General features: G+C 45.1%; 1 protein-coding gene across 1 annotated transcript in view; it reads right to left on the minus strand.

The window, feature by feature from the left end:
- Positions 1 to 17,853, minus strand: part of cunh1orf210 (chromosome unknown C1orf210 homolog) — a 57,570-nt gene that overhangs the window by 12,167 nt on the left and 27,550 nt on the right. Inside the window, exon 4 of the mRNA XM_043698904.2 lies at positions 12,438 to 12,602. Coding sequence (XP_043554839.1) covers positions 12,438 to 12,602 — 165 coding nt within the window. The remainder of the gene's footprint in view (positions 1 to 12,437; positions 12,603 to 17,853) is intronic.

Below are 17,853 nucleotides of genomic sequence, written 5' to 3' on the forward strand. Positions count from 1 at the left end.
ACATTGAGTACAACACCACTGACTATAATATGAAATCTGTACGTGATGTATTTTTGTCATTTACATAAATGATTTGGATGCGAGCATAAGAGGTACAGTTAGTAAATTTGCAGATGACACCAAAATTGGAGGTGTAGTGGACAGCGAAGAGGGTTACATCAGATTACAACAGGATCTGGACCAGATGGGCCAATGGGCTGAGAAGTGGCAGATGGAGTTTAATTCAGATAAATGTGAAGTGCTGCATTTTGGGAAAGCAAATCTTAGCAAGACTTATATACACTTAATGGTAAGGTCTTAGGGAGTGTTGCTGAACAAAGAGACGTTGGAGTGCAGGTTCTTAGTTCCTTGAAAGTGGAGTCATAGGTAGATAGGATAGTGAAGAAGGCAAAAACAATGACTGCAGATGCTGGAAACCAGATTCTGGATTAGTGGTGCTGGAAAAGCACAGCAATTCAGGCAGCATTCGAGGAGCAGTAAAATCAACGTTTTGGGCAAAAGCCCTTCATCAGGAATACAGGCAGAGTGCCTGAAGGGTGGAGAGATAAATGAGGAGGGTGGGGGTGGGGAGAAAGTAGCATAGAGTACAATAGGTGAGTGGTGGTGGGGATGAAGGTGATAGGTCAGGGAGGAGGGTGGGGGAAGGTAGCAAAGAGAACAATGGGTGGATGGGGGTGGAATGAAGGTGATAGGTCAGAGAGGAGGGTGGAGTGGATAAGTGGAAAAGAAGATAGGCAGGTAGGACAAGTCATGGGGACAGTGTTGAGCTGGAAGTTTGGAATTGGGGTGAGGTGGGGGAAGGGTAAATGAGGAAACTGTGGAAGTCCACATTGATGCCCTGGTGTTGAAGTGTTCCGAGGCAGAAGATGAGGCGTTCTTCCTCCAGGCTTCAGGTGGTGAGGGAGCGGCGGTGAAGGAGACCCAGGACCTCCATGCCCTCGGCAGAGTGGGAGGGGGAGTTGAAATGTTGGGCCACAGGGCGGTGTGGTTGATTAGTGCGGGTGGCCCAGAGATGTTCCCTAAAGCGCTCTGCTAGGCGGCGTCCAGTCTCCCCAATGTAGAGGAGACCACATCGGGAGCAATGGATACAATAAATGATATTAATGGATGTGCAGGTAAAACATTGATGGATGTGGAAGGCTCCTTTAGGGTCTTGGATGGAGGTGAAGGAGGAGGTGTGGGTGCAGGTTGTGCAGGGGAATGTGCCAGGACGGGAGGGTGGGTTGTAGGGGGGGGTGTGGATCTGACCAGGTAGTCACGGAGGGAACAGTCTTTGTGGAAGGCGGAAAGGGGTGGGGAGGGAAATATATCCCTGGTGCTGGGGTCCGTTTGGAGGTGGCAGAAATGTCGGTGGATGATTTGGTTTATGCGAAGGTTGGTAGGGTGGAAGGTGAGCACCAGGGGGGTTCTGTCCTTGTTATGGTTGGAGGGGTGGGGTCTGAGGGCGGAGTTGCAGGATGTGGAGGAGATGCATTGGAGGGCATCTTTAACCACGTGGGAAGGGAGGCCATCTGGTGTGTTCTGTGGTGGAACTGGGAGCAGATACGGTGGAGGCGGATGAATTGGGAATAGGGGATGGCATTTTTGCAGGAGGTAGGGTGGGAAGAGGTGTAATCCAGGTAGCTGTGGGAGTTGGTGGGTATGTAAAAAATGTCAGTGTCAAGTCGGTCGTCATTAATGGAGGTGGAGAGGTCCAGGAAGGGGAGGGAGGTGTCAGAGCTGGTCCCGGTAAATTTAAGGTCAGGGTGGAATGTGTTGGTGAAGTTGATGAATTGCTCAACCTCCTCGCGGGAGCATGAAGTGGCGCCAATGCAATCATCAATGTAGCGGTGGAAGAGGTGGGGAGTGGTGCCGGTGTAATTACGGAAGATGGACTGTTCTACGTAGGCAACAAAGAGACAGGTATAGTTGGGGCCCATATGGGTGCCCATGGCTACCCCTTTGGTCTGGAGAAAGTGGGAGGATTCAAAGGAGAAATTGTTAAGGGTGAGGACCAGTTCGTCCAAACGAATGAGAGTGTCGGTGGAAGGGTACTGTTGGGGACGTCGGGAGAGGAAGAAACGGAGGGCTTGGAGGCCCTGGTCATGGCGGATGGAGGTGTAGAGGGATTGGATATCCATGGTGAAGATGAGGCGTTGGGGGCCGGGGAAACAGAAGTCTTGGAGGGCATGGGTGATTTCTCGAATGTACGTGGGGGGATAGGACAGTGTTGAGGTAGGTAGAAATGAGTTCAGTGGGGCAGGAGCATGCTGAGACAATAGGTCGGCCGGGGTGGTCAGGCTTGTGGATCTTGGGAAGGAGGTAGAACCGGGGTTCCCGGACTATGAGGTTGGAAGCTGTGGGTGGGAGATCTCCTGAGGTGATGAAGTTCTGTATGGTCTAGGAGATGATGGTTTGGTGATGGGCGGGTGGGGTCATGGTCACGAGGGCGGTAGGAGGAGGTGTCCTCGAGTTGGCGTCTGGTTTCAGCAGTGTAGAAGTCAGTGCACCAGACTACCACTGCGCCCCCTTTATCCGCTGGTTTGATGGTGAGGTCAGGATTGGAGCAGAGGGAGTGGAGGGCTGTGCGTTGTAAGGGTGAGAGGTTGGAGTGGGGGAGAGGGGTAGACAGGTTAAGGCGGTTAATGCCCCAGTGGCAATTGGAAATGAAGAGGTCGAGGCCGGGTAATAGGCCAGCACGGGTTGTCCAGGTGGATGGAGTGTGTTGGAGGCGGATGAAGGGGTCCTCGGAAGGTGGGCGGGAGTCCTGATTGTGAAAGTAAGCTCGGAGGCAGAGGCGGCAGAAGAAGTGTTCGACGTCACGGCGTGTATTAAATTCATTGATGCATGGGCGGCGGGGGATGAAGGTGAGTCCTTTGCTGAGGACTGATCGTTCATCCTCAGTGAGGGGGAGGTCTGGAGGGATGGTGAAAACTCGGCAGGGTTGGGAGCTAGGGCCTGTTGTGGGTGTGGAGCTGGGAGTGGGTGCAGAGCCTGTAACTGAAGTGGGTGTGGTGGTGGGGGGAATAGGGGTAGAGTCAAGAGCAGGGTGGTGTTTCCCTCAGGATTCTGGGGGTCAGGGATGGTGATAGTGGGATCTGTGGGGGGCATGTCAGCAGAATGCAGATGAGTGGTGTTGGTGGGGGTGGAAGTTACTGAGCGTGTGACATCAGCCATGAATGTGAGGGGCGGAAGTGATGCCACATGTGGTGCATGAGGAATTGTGAGGGGTGTAAGTGGCTATGGAAGTGGCCATGATGGGGGTGGAAGTGATGTCATCAATCAGCGTGGGGATGGTGGCTGTACCAGCCGCATGGCTAATGGTGTCTGAGCAGTTCCAGAGGCCTGGGGAATCTTCTGGAATGTTTGAGGAGTGCTAGTTATGGAGGTTGATAGAAGGCATTTGGTATGCTTTCCTTTATTGGTCAGAGTATTGAGTACAGGAGTTGGGAGGTCATGTTGCGGCTGTACGGGACATTGGTAAGGCCACTTTTGGAATATTGCGTGCAATTCTGGTCTCCTTCCTATCGGAAGGATGTTGTGAAACTTGAAGGGGTTCAGAAAAGATTTACAAGGATGTTGCCAGGATTGGAGGATTTGAGCTATAGGGAGAGGCTGAACAGGCTGGGGCTGTTTTCCCTGGAGCATCGAAGGCTGAGGAGTGACCTTATAGAGGTTTACAAAATTATGAGGGGCATGGATAGGGTAAATAGACAAGGTCTCTTCCCTGGGGTTGGGGAATCCAAAACTAGAGGACATAGGTTTACGGTGAGAGGGGAAAGATATAAAAGAGATCTAAGGGGCAACTTTTTCACACAGAAGGTGGTACGTGTATGGAATGAGCTGCCAGAGGATGTGGTGGAGGCTGGTACAATTGCAACATTTAAGAGGCATTTGGATGAGCATATGAATAGGAAGGGTTTGGAGGGATATGGGCCGGCTGCTGGCAGGTGGGACTAGATTGGGTTGGGATATCTGGTCGGCATGGATGGGTTGGATCGAAGGGTCTGTTTCCATGCTGTACATCTCTATGACTCTATGTATCTGGACCTGAATACAATATTTGTCATCAAATATGAAGAAGCTATGAATAGCTGAGAACACTGATTTATTGCTCTCAATAGCTTCATGCCTCCCCCTCCTAAACAGGGAAGAACATTTAATCACAAACTACAAGAAAAACAACAGCAAATATTTTGACCACTTTTCAGTTAGTTCAGTCTCAATGCCAATTGTGCCTTGTGTGTTAGTGGAAACTTCCCATTATCTCGACATAATCCCAGCACATGGAATCTGGGAAAATGGTTCATCTCAAATCTTCACAGACTATTAAGCTATACACAAAAAAGCATACACAAAAAGGATATCTTTTCTCCTACTGAATAGCTCTCTCCTTTTTATTTTCTTGTGCCAACAATGTATTAGATAATTGAATCTTCCCATGTTATTATTTTATTGTAAATAAAAAATAATTAATGATTTTAACCTGAGTCAAACCACTTGGCAAAAAAGGTAAATTCAAACCTCGGTTCTTGAGGAGAGATATTAGAGAAAGAGGATCAACCAGGGATCATTTTCTGAAGCATGGAACTTCTTTTTCACTGGAGCTGCTTCTCTGTCCCCAGCACTTTCTAACTCCTAAACTAAACCAACCTAGAAAAATCCCTGTACTGGGAGAACTGACCATTCCAATTCATCATACAAGTGATTTTTAAAAAATCTAAAAGTCTTTTCCCTGATTGTTGCCTTGGGCTTTTGCTTCACAGGAGATTTTGTTCTGATTATAGAAAATGCTTACTTTCTTGTAAATACACATTTTAAAAAATGGTGGGAGAAAGCCTGAGCTATTACTGAGATCACTAACTCATGCTCAAATTTGCCTCGAGATCATTAGGGGATTCTATAAAGAAAAGCATGAGCAAAGTGTTGATTTCAATGAATAAGTAAATTAACTATTAAATAGTTAAGGCAGATTTCTATGGACTGCATTGTGTTGGCAGCAATTGCAGAGGTGTTTTGGCAAGGACAACTCACAGCATATAACGGCAGCCAAAGGACGTACTTTCACTAATTGGTGCCTTATCTCATGGTGCTTTACACACTCACAAATAATTTATCAGATTAGGAGGGTAGCTAGCAAAAATATTGGACCTTCTTTAATCAAAGTAGAACGTGCAGTGCAGCAGATAGTGTTCTTATTACTCGAACTCTGCCTATACAGTATTTCAACTTTGTATTTTTACCCTCGAACAATCTGATCCATCCAGATTGTTCAGTAAAATGTGAAGCACATCATGACAGAAGCCATTTTAACATACTACTCAATAATGTAAAAAGAATTATCTCAAGTTCCCCTGCCTAGCCTATCACCTTGTATATCAGAACAGGAATTGCAAATAAAACATGGAGAATATTTAATGATCGTGCCTGATGTAATAGACCCAAGTCCCAAAAAGTGTATGGATGTCAGGGCTTCCAAAACAGTAGGGTCTTGAGATAAGATTTTGCTGTCACCAGCTCTGATCCCTGAGTGGACAGCTGAGTGGACTTTTCAAAATATTCACGTTTTACCTACTGGAGGGCGTGGCCTAATTGATTGTTCACTGTCTGCCAAAGGGTCTGAGGACCCAAAACATTAACTCTGATTTCTGTCCTCAGATGCTACTAGACCTGCTGAGCTTTTCCAGCAATTTCAGTTTTTGTTTCTGACTTACAGCATCCGCAGTTCTTTTGGTTTTTATTTTGCTCACTGTTTGAGAGGGTGTGTGAAATGGTGGGTGTTCATTCTGCTCACCTCTTCATCAACTGTCCCACAGGGGAAATTGAAGGACATGGCTTGAGAAAGACGAGTGTTAGTGAAGGAATGAGGAGATGCAGCGTATCAGTGAGGTGAGGGCAAGTTGAGAGTGCTGCTGAAGAGAAAGGGTAATGAGGAAGACGTGGGGGACACATTCAACTCATTTCACCTCCACTACTGCAACTAAAACCCTTCCCACACTCCGCTCCATGCCTGTAGGTTCCCCTTCCCCCACATCCCCATTCAAGTCTTCTGCCATGCTCAACACTAACTGGAACCCTGCTCATTTTCAGTCAGAGTGTCACACAAAGTCTGATGCATGAAAATAGGGTCACACCGATTAGTCATTGGGGAAACACTGGTGTTGGTAATAGTGGTCAGCAAGTCCATCTTAAAACTGAGTGTAGTGAAACGGCACTGCAATATGCTCAAAGTCACAGTCAGCATGGACACTGTGGAAGAAAGGCTGAACAGGGTGGGGAGGGAATTACAAAAAAAAACAGAATTGCACATCAGACAGGGCGATTTTATTGCAACCTAATACTGCTCTCTGAAAGTTCAATTTGTTTTGCCCCATCCTTCAAATACTCATTTACTTCCCTTGTAAAATCATCATAAATTTCTCCATCACTATTTGTAGAAAGGGAGTGTCAATGTCTTTATTAACTCCTACATAAAGGTATGTTCTTAACTTCTCCTTTCATTCTTTTAGTAAAGATTCTAAATTTATTGTGTTATAAATATGGGGTTTATAAGATTGTTATCGTTCATGATTATGCCTTTAAGTAAAGGTGAAACGAAAGGATTCTGAAGTCTGCATGACAACAAGCCCAGGGGAGTCTCTGGTTGTTTTTTATTTCAAAAAGTAAGGTGAAAGGTCTTCATAATTGGAAGGTACCTAGGGGGTTCAGGGATGGGCTGCTTGGGAGAGTGGTGCAAACCAAGGAATGGCGAAGGCAGAGATGGGTGGGAAGGGGAAGCTGTTCTTGGTGGTGGGGTCTAGTTGGAGTTGGCAGAAGTGTTTAAGGATGATGCGTTGGAAGCGGAGATTGATAGGGGTGGTAGGTGAGGATTCTGTCTTTATTGTGTTTGGTGGGGGGTGGTTTAGAACAGTGGAATGGGGAGTAAATGCTGTTCAGCAGATGGCTGTCTAGACAGACGTTTACTACAAACCTACAAACTCCCATAACTACCTGGACTACACCTCCTCCCAACCAATATCCTGTAAGAACTTCATCCCATACTCCAAATTCCGCCGCTTCCACCACATCTGCTCTGACGAGGAGACATTTTTCTCGCGAGCATCCCAGATGTCCACCTATTTTGAACAACATGCTTTTCCTTCCTCTGTCATCCAGATAGCCCTTTGCAACACCACCTCCATTCTCTGTTCCAGTGCTCCAAACCTCCCCGCCCACCAAATGCAATAAAGACAGGGTCCCCTTGTCCTCACTTACCACCCCAACAGTCTCCGCACCCATTGCATTATCCTTAAACACTTCTGCCAACTTCAACTAGACCCCGCCACCAAGAACATCTTCCCATCCCCACCCCTCTCTGCCTTCTGCAAGGATTGTTCCCTTGGTTTGTGCCACTCTCCCCACCAACCCTGCCGAACCCCCCGGTACCTTCCCCTGCAACTGGAAAAGATGCAAAACCTGCCAGCACAACCACCCCCCCCCATACCCCCCAGCCCCCATCACCTCCATCCAGGGCCACAAACAGTCCTTCCAGGTGTGACAGAGGTTCACCTGCCTCTCTTCCAACCTAGTTTATTGCATCAGGTGCTCCCCATGTCGTCTTCTCTACTTCGGGGAGACCAAACTTAAACTTAGGGAACAGTTCGCCGAGCATCTCAGTCAGGCACACAGGGGCTAAGCGGACCTCCCAGTCACCGCCCATTTCAATTCTCCCTCCCACTCCCTTTTCGACATGATCATCCTTGGCCTCCTCCATTGTCACAACGAACCAAATTGCAAATTGGAGGAACAATGCCTCATCTTCCGCCTGGGCAGCCTACAGCCCAGCGGGCTCAACATTAAGTTCTCCAGTTTTAAATAACATCCCTTCCTATCCCCTGACTCCCATCCCAGCCTCTCCCCCTCCCTTCCACTCCTCACTGCCACCAACCTCGCATTGACCAACCAGATCATACATTCTACCTGTCTTCATCTATCCTCACTTCACCACCCAGTCCCCACCTCCCCCTTTTTCTGCAGCTCTCCCTTCACCCACCCCCAGCGCTGAAGAAAAGTCTGGGAAAGAGGCAGCAGCTAGAAGCAAAGGTTTCTATGGTTCAGCACACTAAGTGTGAATGAGTGCTCACGCTTGGAGTGAAAAGAACTAAGTCATGAGGATTTGAAACAGAACTGGAAGATTCAGGTAGTTTATACTGAAAGTGTATTGTTAGGAAAACCCTCACCAGGACATTCCAGAGGTAATGGTCACCAGGCCACATATCCTTTGGGGTGCCACATCACATAGGATTGGTTCTGAGAGAAATAAGTCTATACTTAAAAGACAGGGAAAGTATCATTGTGAAGTTGGCTTTTTGATTGTGCTAAAAGTAGAAAAGTATAGGTGGCCTACAAGAATAGTATTTAGTATGTTTATTCTATTTGTTCCAATAAAAGTCTTAAAATATCTAATCTTGCTTTGCCATCCTTTCAACTATTAACTGGCCATTCAAATTTCTTTTAAAAAGTTTCTACTGTCTATAGGAATTATGACAATGGTCAATTTTTATCGCACCCATAACTTGTGGGTATGAGTTTTCTCCATTTACCTTCCCACCCTTCACAATTTATGATGTATCCTTATCTTGCTCTTTTGCTTTTTTTCAAAAATAGTTGTAATTTGTCACCTTCATGCCTCAAGTATCTTCAGCGTTGTGTTGATTGGCTTTACAACTTTCCTAAAATTGTGCATCCAAAACTGGAAACAACATTCAAGCGAATGTTTTATCTATGATTTGCATAGATACCTCTTTGCTTTGGTAATTGCTACAAGGGTGGAAATGATTCAGTGATTTTAAAAAAGCTATAATAGTGAGTGGTCTTTCACTTCCTCTTTCACTTCTGAAACTACGGATTTATTTGTAAATGTGAAGTACCAATTGAAAAATTGCTGAAGGTATCATCAATGAGGTTATCAGATAAACTGACAGACCACAAGGTTGCAAGCACTTTACACTACAGTCATACTGATTGCTCAATATATTTCATTTTATTTGAAATGAACAGGCTAGATCCTATTTCAAAACCTTAAGAACCTGGGGCTTACGTTTACCTTCAATACTTGAATGGTAACTAGCGGAATGATCATCGGCTTATTATAGATTTGATCTAAGGTTTAGTTTCATTGAAGTTGATATTAGTTGTTGCTCATAGCTGCAGGAAAGTGCATTTTCCCTAGTGCTGAAATAGATAGAGGATGCTGTAGTCCCTCTTGTGGCAAAATATAACAAACATGAGAGAGTACTGCATTCATGAGACATGCATGAGTTTATATACCTGGAGCTCTATAAGTGACCGTCTGGAGTCATTACATTGACATATATTATATTCCAAAATTCCTAAATAGGTAGACTATCAATAAATTAAGAATAAGTTACCTGGAGGTGCTTTTCAAGCTTTTGAATATTCCCTTTTTTTGTGACAGAAAGAACGTCCAGATGAGTAAGATGCAGGATATTGGAAATGTATTAAGGTGCTCTCAGACTGGAATAAGGTATATAGAGAAAATGTAATATCTATTGCACTTCCAATTTGACATGTTTTGCCCTTTGGCTATATACATGACACGGGACAAAGTGAGGACTGCAGATGCTGGAGATCAGAGTCGAGAGTGTGGTGCTGGAAAAGCACAGCAGGTCAAGCAGCATCCGAGGAGCAGGAGAGTCGATGTTTCATGCATAAGCCCCTCATCAGGCTTATGCCTGAAAGGTCGATTCTCCTACTCCTCAGAGACTGCCTGATCTGCTGTGCTTTTCCAGCACCACACTCTCGACTAGATACATGACATGGAATGTACTTTATAAATATGAAGTTCATTACAATCGTATTGAGTGGACCATGTTGTAACGGTCACCAAAATCCTTTATACTTTTAAAAATGTTATGAATAAAGCCTATTTCTTTTTTAAAAAAAAAAATTCCTTCCCTCCACCTCCACCCCGCTATTTACCAATCTTAGCTGAGTGTAAGTTATGCCCCTGTGGTCTCAATGTTACTATGTCATTGTACTCTCCTGAAAGCATTATGTAATAAACTGTGTAACTACTTCACAAAATGTAATATGAGGCTTTATTTACCAGATATATATGCAGATTTTAAAACACAAAACCCAATTCAGAATGAACAGGGACAGTAAACAAAGTAGATGGTGACATCTTGAAAAATGTCCATAATACAGAGGAGGAAGTGCTGGATGTCTTGAATCACATAAAAGTGCATAAATCTCCAGGACCTGATCAGGTGTACCCGAGAACTCTGTGGGAAGCAAGGGAAGTGATTGCTAGGCCTCTTGCTGAGACATTTGTATCATCGATAGTCACAGGTGAGGTGCCGGAAGACTGGAAGTTGACTAATCTGGTGCCACTGTTTAAAAAGGGTAGTAAGGACAATCCAGGGAACTATTGACCAGTGAGCCTGATGTCAGTGGTGGGCAAGTTGTTGGAGGGAATTTTGAGGGACAGGATGTACATGTATTTGGAAAGGCAAGGACTGATTAGCGATAGTCAGCATGGCTTTGTGCATGGGAAATCATGTCTCAAAATCTTGATTGAGTTTTTTGAAGAAGTAAAAAAGGGGATTGATGAGAGCAGAATGGTGGGCATGATCTATAAGCACGTCAGTAAGGCATTCGACAAGGTTCCCCATGGGAGACTGGTTAGCAAGGTTAGATCTCACGGAATACAGGGAGAACTAGCCATTTGGATACAGAACTGTCTCAAAGGTAGAAGACAGAGGGTGATGGTGGAGGGTTGTTTTTCACACTGGAGGCCTGTGACCAGTGGAGTGCCACAAGGAACGCTGCTGGGTCCACTACTTTTTGTCATTTATATTAACGATTTGGATGTGAGCATAAGAGGTATAGTTAGTAAGTTTGCAGATGACACCAAAATTGGAGGTGTAGTGGACAGCGAAGAAGGTTACCTCAGATTACAATGGGATCTTGATCAGATGGGCCAATGGGCTGAGACGTGGCAGATGGAATTTAATTTAGATAAATGTGAAGTGCTGCATTTTGGGAAAGCAAATCTTAGCAGGACTTATATACGTAATGATAAGGTCCTAGGCTGAACAAAGAGACCTTGGAGTGCAGGTTCATAACGCCTTGAAAGTGGAGTCGCAGGTAGATAGGATAGTGAAGAAGACGTTTGGTATGCTTTCCTTTATTGGTGAGAGTATTGAGTACAGGAGTTGGGAGGTCACGTTGTGGCTGTACAGGACATTGGTTAGGCCACTTTTTGAATATTGTGTGCAATTCTGTTCTCCTTACTATCAGAAGGATATAGTGCAACTTGAAAGAACTCAGAAAAGATTTACAAGGATGTTGCCAGGGTTGGAGGATTTGATCTATAGGGAGAGGTTGAATAGCTAGGGCTGATTTCCTTGAAGCATTGGAGGCTGAGAAGTGACCTTATAGAGGTTTATAAAATCATGGGGAGCATGAATAAGATAAATAGACAAAGTTAAAAATCAAACAATACCAGGTTATAGTCCAAGGAAACAACCACCTGATGAAGGAGCGCTGCTCCGAAAGCTAGTGCTTCCCATTAAACCTGTTGGATGATAACCTGGTGTTGTATGATTTTTAACTTTGTACACAGTCCAACACCGGCATCTCCAACTCATAAATAGACAAAGTCTCTTCTCTGGTGTGGGGTAGTCCAGAATTAGAGGTCATAGGTTTAGAGTGAGAGGGGAAAGATTAAAAAAAAGACTCTCAGGGGCAACTTTTTCATTTAGAGGGTAGTATGTGAATGGAATGGGCTGGCAGAGTGGTGGAGGTTATTAGAATTGCAACATTTAAAAGGCATCTGGATGGGTATATGAATAGGAAGGGTTTGGAGCGATATGGGCCGGGTGCTGGAAGATGGGACTAGATTGGGTTGGCATATCTGGTCGGCACGGACAAGCTGGACTGAAGGGTCTGTTTCCGTCTGTTCATCTGTATGACTCTAAGTTACTATCAACAAAGAAATCACAATATTGAAAAGCAGTTCAGAGGAGGGAGTCTACACATTGAATTCTGAAGAGAAATAAATAGGAAGTGCCAACAAAAAAAGTTATTGGTTACAATAGTTTTTATCTAAAACATTTTTAACACATTTTGTTATGGCAGGACCATTCTTAAAAATCTTTAAAAAGATTTAAATATTAAAGGGGAAGTTAGGAAAAGTCTCTGCAGAGAGAATATGGAATGCTTTGCGTCAAAGCATATTGAGGTTCAGTCAATATTATTACCACTTGAAGTAAAGATGCAGATGAATATATATTGCACTTGGTAGTTTAAAAAATCATTAATGCAGACATTTTTGTACCGTGTGGCTGACCTTTCTCATATTAAATTCAGGTTATCTGAACACAACTAACTATATCATATAAATATTTTTGAGAAATATAAAGTAATTTACAAAGATTGTGCATTTGACTTACTCTGGTTGGTGACAACTGTGACCGTGGAATTTGACATATTTGAATTTGCAAGACGAAGAAATCTTTTGGACTTTCCTGGGCAGGACTCCGATGAGAGATCTAGATTCAGCAAATCCTTGCCCTGGAGCTCTGGCGGGGACATACACTGAATGTCTTCTGCAAGGTCTAACAGAAAGATGGAAAGACTTTCACAATACTCTTTACTCAACACATTCAGGGGCATAAGAAAGCATCTTCAAGTTGTGGTCATTTCACTTTGAGATCTGGACAAACACAAATTGTGTCTCTTGATGCAGTTGATAAATTAGCTGGTGCAATCTGTGAAATACAAATATTCTGCCTTGTCCTAACAACCTGCTCCTTAGAATTAGGAGACTCGGTTTCGATATCAGTTTTGGCTCTTTGTAGTAGTTTAAATTAGATATTCATTAGAGTTAGGTCCCACTACATAGATTTGAGCAGATAATGCAGGTGGATACTTCAATGCATGTTTGAAGGCTGCTGCACTGTCTCAGGTACCATCTTTTCGATTCAATATCATGCCTATCCTATAGTGTGAACCATGTAAAAGATTCCATGACAGGCAGAAGAACAGGGAAAATTGATTTCAAGAATGGATCAATGTTTACCCCACGGCCAACACCATCAAAACCTGATATCTAGCCAGTTATGATATTTGTGGGGCCCTGCAAGCACAAATTGATGACAACATTTACCTATGTCATCACAATTTTAGAAGTATTTCAATGGCCATTATGTCTCAAGAGCCTGAATTGTACTAATAAATGCTAATTTAATCTGGCAAAATCATGAATGTGATTGCAGTCATATTATCCCTAATATCCCTAGTAGAAATGTTGTTCACTCTATATGGTTATATTGTTGAGTGAAGAAAGCATTTGTACAGAAGCTATTTCTCAAATGGATCTGGTGGTGTTAACAAGTTGTATTATACAAAAATGAAATTTACAGTTCTGTTATGGTGTAAACAAAATGACAATTTACAATTGTGCAGAAAAAAAGAAAGAACTTTTACAACCAAAGTTTGAGCCACAGAAATGTGTACGTTAGTAGGGTGTGACTGGAATAGTCAACATTTATTGCTGATCCCTAACTGGCCTTGCATGAGTCAACTGTTATCACTGAGGCTGGATGGGTGCACTGTCGGTCTTGTACCACTACTCCAAGGGTCACAACATGGAATAAATGTAATTTAACCAGTTACCAAAATGGTTAATTAAAATCATTGGTTACAATAGTTTTATATCTAAAACCTAAAATCTCATGGGCAATTAAATAATTTACCTGTATTAGGTTTGAAAGTTTAAAAAAAATCTATCAACCAGCTTTCTTAATGAACAAAATTGCTGTCTCACCATCAAAACAAAATTTATTGGTGAAGTTATCCTGGTCAGCAATACTGAATTATAAATGCTTACCCCTTTAAATGTCCCCAAAACACACACGCACGCAAGCAAACATACACACACACACAGACACACAGACACACAGAGACATACAGACACACACTCTTCAAGAAAACAGAAAGTGCCTTTCTGAAAAAAAAACTATGGCCAATGAGTTACTCTTGAAGGCAAAGGATAATGTACAGAATATTCTGGTGTCTGGTGCTCTGATATTTTGGCACATGTGATCAAATCACTAATCACATTTGCTTATTTCTGAAGTCTCTCAGGCACAGTTTGCTCAGGGAATACAATATTGAGAGGTTCCTCCAGCCACTTTTTTCAGAACATTAAAGAGGTGTGTTCCTTTAGAAATTGGAAAGATCAGCTGGGTAGCTCATCCTTGCATGCTGCTTGCTTTCAGTTACTGTAGTATTCCCCATGCAGTTGCTGTTCAAACAGCCCCAGTAGGTGTCTACATTAGAAGCTGTATCACCAGTCATGTGATTTCTAGGGAGTCTTATTTTTAAAGAAATACAATCTCCAAAGTGACCTTTCAATTATCTCTTAAAAAAAAATACACTCCAGGTATTTCCACAAGACGTGAAATAATCTTCACAAGTCTTCAAAATTTAAGACTTCCAAGAATTGGATTTATCCTACTTTTTGAAGACCGGATGTAGCTGGGCAAATGTGCACATTGTTGGGTCAATGCCAGATTATATCTACAGGGCAACAGTTTGGTTGGGACTGTGGCTGGGTTTAGATCACAAGTCTTCAGTGTTACATTCAGTTTATTGACAGGATCCAAAACCTATGGTATATCCAGTGCTTTTGATTAACTCTTCATATATCACTTGGAACGAATTAAATTGACTGAAGATTGGCATCAAAATCAAGGTGAGAGGGATCATCCACTTAGTGCTTTTGGCAGCGGGTTGCAAATGCTTAAGCCTTGTGATTTTCACTGATGCACTGGGCTCCCTTTTCAATGAGCATGGGAATGTTTTGAACTTCTTAGATGTTTAATTGTACACCATGTTCTATAACTGTTTGTTGTCAGAGTGCATAACTTGGATCTATTGCATTGTTGAGGGATTGCCTGGCTTTGTTGATTGAGGGATAAATAAATATAGACAAAGCTCGAGGGAGACGTTTCCTGTTCTTCTGCAAATATGTGTTGCAGGATGTTTTACATTCACTTGAGGGGGATGACTGGCCCCCAGTTGAACTTATTTGACAGATGGTTCACTGGACAATGCAGCACTCCTCACAATTTCTCCTTCCAACCCTCCCACTTCCTCCAGACAAAAGGGATAGCCATGGGCACCCACATGGGCCCCAGCTATGCCTGTCTCTTTGTCAGCTACAGAGAACAGTTCATCTTCTGGAGTTGCACCACAGCCCATCTCTTCCTCCGCTACATTGATGATGCATCAGCGCCATCTCGTGCTCCCACAAGGAGGTCGAACAGTTCATCAACTTCACCAACACAATCTACCCCAACCTTAAATTCATCTGGACCATCTCTGACACCTCCCTCCCCTTCCTAGAGGTCTCCATCTCCATCCACGAGTACTGACTCAACACTGACATTTTTTACAAACCCACTGACTCCCACAGCTACCTGGATTACACCTCCTTCCACCCTACTTGCTGGAAAATTTGCTATCCCGTATTCCCAATTCCTCCGCCTCTGCCACATCTGCTCCTAGGAGGACCAGTTCCACCACAGAACACACCAGATGGCCTCCTTTAAAGACTAATTTCCTTTTCCACATGGTTGAAGATGCCCTCCAACGTATCTCATCCACATCCCGCACCTCTGTCCTCAAACCTCACCCCTCCAACCGTAACAAGGACAGAACTCGCCCCCCCGGTCCTCACTACCAACCTCCGCATAAATCATGTCATCTGCCGACATTTATGCCACCTACGAATGGACCCCACCACCAGGGATATATTTCCCTCCCCATGCCTATCTGCTTTCTGCAAAGACCGTTCCCTCCACAACTACCTGATCAGGTCCACGCCCCCTAAAATGCTACCCTCTCATCCTGGCACCTTCTCCTGCCACCGCAGGAATTGCAAACCTGCGCCCACACCTCCCCCCTTATCTTCGTCCAAAGCCCCAAAGGAGCTATCCACATCCATCAAAGTTTCACCTGCACGTCCATCAATGTCATTTATTGTATCCATTGCTCTCAATGCAGTCTCCTTTACGTTGGGGAGACTGGACGCCTTCTCACAGAGCGCTTTAGAGAACATCTCTGGGACACCCGCACCAATCAACCCCACCACCCTGTGGCTGAACATTTCAAATGCCATCCCGTATTCCCAATTCCTCCGCCTCCGCCGTATCTGCTCCCAGGAGGACCAGTTCCACCACAGAACACACCAGATGGCCTCCTTCTTTAGAGACCACAATTTCCCTTCCCACGTGGTTAAAGATGCCCTCCAACGCATCTCGTCCACATCCCGCACCTCCGCCCTCAGACCCCAGCCCTCCAACCGTAACAAGTTCAGAACGCCCCTGGTGCTCACCTTCCACCCTACCAACCTTCGCATAAACCAAATCATCCGCCGACATTTCCGCCACCTCCAAAAAGACCCCACCACCAGGGATATATTTCCCTCCCCACCCCTTTCCGCCTTCCGCAAAGACCGTTCCCTCCGTGACTACCTGGTCAGGTCCACGCCCCCCCTACAACCCACCCTCCCATCCTGGCACTTTCCCCTGCCACCGCAGGAACTGTAAAACCTGTGCCCACACCTCCTCCCTCAACTCCATCCAAGGCCCTAAAGGAGCCTTCCACATCCATCAAAGTTTTACCTGCACATCCACTAATATCATTTATTGTATCCGTTGCTCCCGATGCGGTCTCCTCTACATTGGGGAGACTGGGCGCCTCCTGGCAGAGCGCTTTCGGGAACATCTCCGAGACACCCACACCAATCAACCAAACCGCCCCGTGGCCCAACATTTCAACTTTCCCTCCCACTCTGCTGTGGTCATGGAGGTCCTGGGCGTCCTTCACCGCCGCTCCCTCACCACCAGACGCCTGGAAGAAGAAAGCCTCATCTTCCGCCTCGGAACACTTCAACCCCAGGGCATCAATGTGGACTTCAACAGCTTCCTCATTTCCCCTTCCCCCACCTCATCCTAGTTTCAAACTTCCAGCTCCGCACTGTCCCCTTGACTTGTCTGGACTTGTCCTACCTGCCTATCTCCTTTTCCACCTATCCACTCCACCCTCTCCTCCCTGACCTATCACCTTCATCTCCTCCCCCACTCACTTATTGTACTCTACTTTCTCCCCACCCCCACCCTCCCCTAGCTTATCTCTCCACGTTTCAGGCTCTCTGCCTTTATTCCTGATGAAGGGCTTTTGCCCGAAACGTCGATTTGGCTGCTCGTCGGATGCTGCCTGAATTGCTGTGCTCTTCCAGCACCACTGATCCAGATTCTGGTTTCCAGCATCTGCAGTCATTGTTTTTACCTCGTTGAATTTTCCCCCTCCCACTCTGCTGAGTACATGCAGGTCCTGGGCCTCCTCCACCTCCACTCCCTCACCACCCGACGCCTGGAGGAAGAATGCCTCACCTTCCGCCTCGGGACCCTTCAACCCCAGGGTGTCAATGTGGACTTCACCAGTTTCCTCATTTCTCCTCCCCCACCTTACCCCAGTTCCAACCTTCCAGTTCAGCACTGCCCTCATGACTTGTCCCACCTGCCAATCTTCCTTCCCACCTTACCCACTCCACCCTCCTCTCCGACTTATCACCTTTACCCTCACCTCCATCCACCTCTCAGTTATCTTCTCCGCAGCCCCACCCCCCTCCCATTTATCTCTCCACCCCCGAGGCTCCCAGCCTCATTCCTGATGAAAGGCTCTGGCCTGAAACATCGATTTTCCTGATCCACGGATGCTGCTTGACATGCTGTGCTTTTCCAACACCACACTCTCAACCGTGATGTCTCAGTCTATTTATTGTCCTCAAGTTTATGG

Source organism: Chiloscyllium plagiosum, unplaced genomic scaffold (genome assembly GCF_037043375.1).
Source record: "Chiloscyllium plagiosum isolate Xiang-an unplaced genomic scaffold, Cpla_swu_hap1 HiC_scaffold_9, whole genome shotgun sequence".
NCBI classification, from domain to species: Eukaryota; Metazoa; Chordata; class Chondrichthyes; order Orectolobiformes; family Hemiscylliidae; genus Chiloscyllium; species Chiloscyllium plagiosum.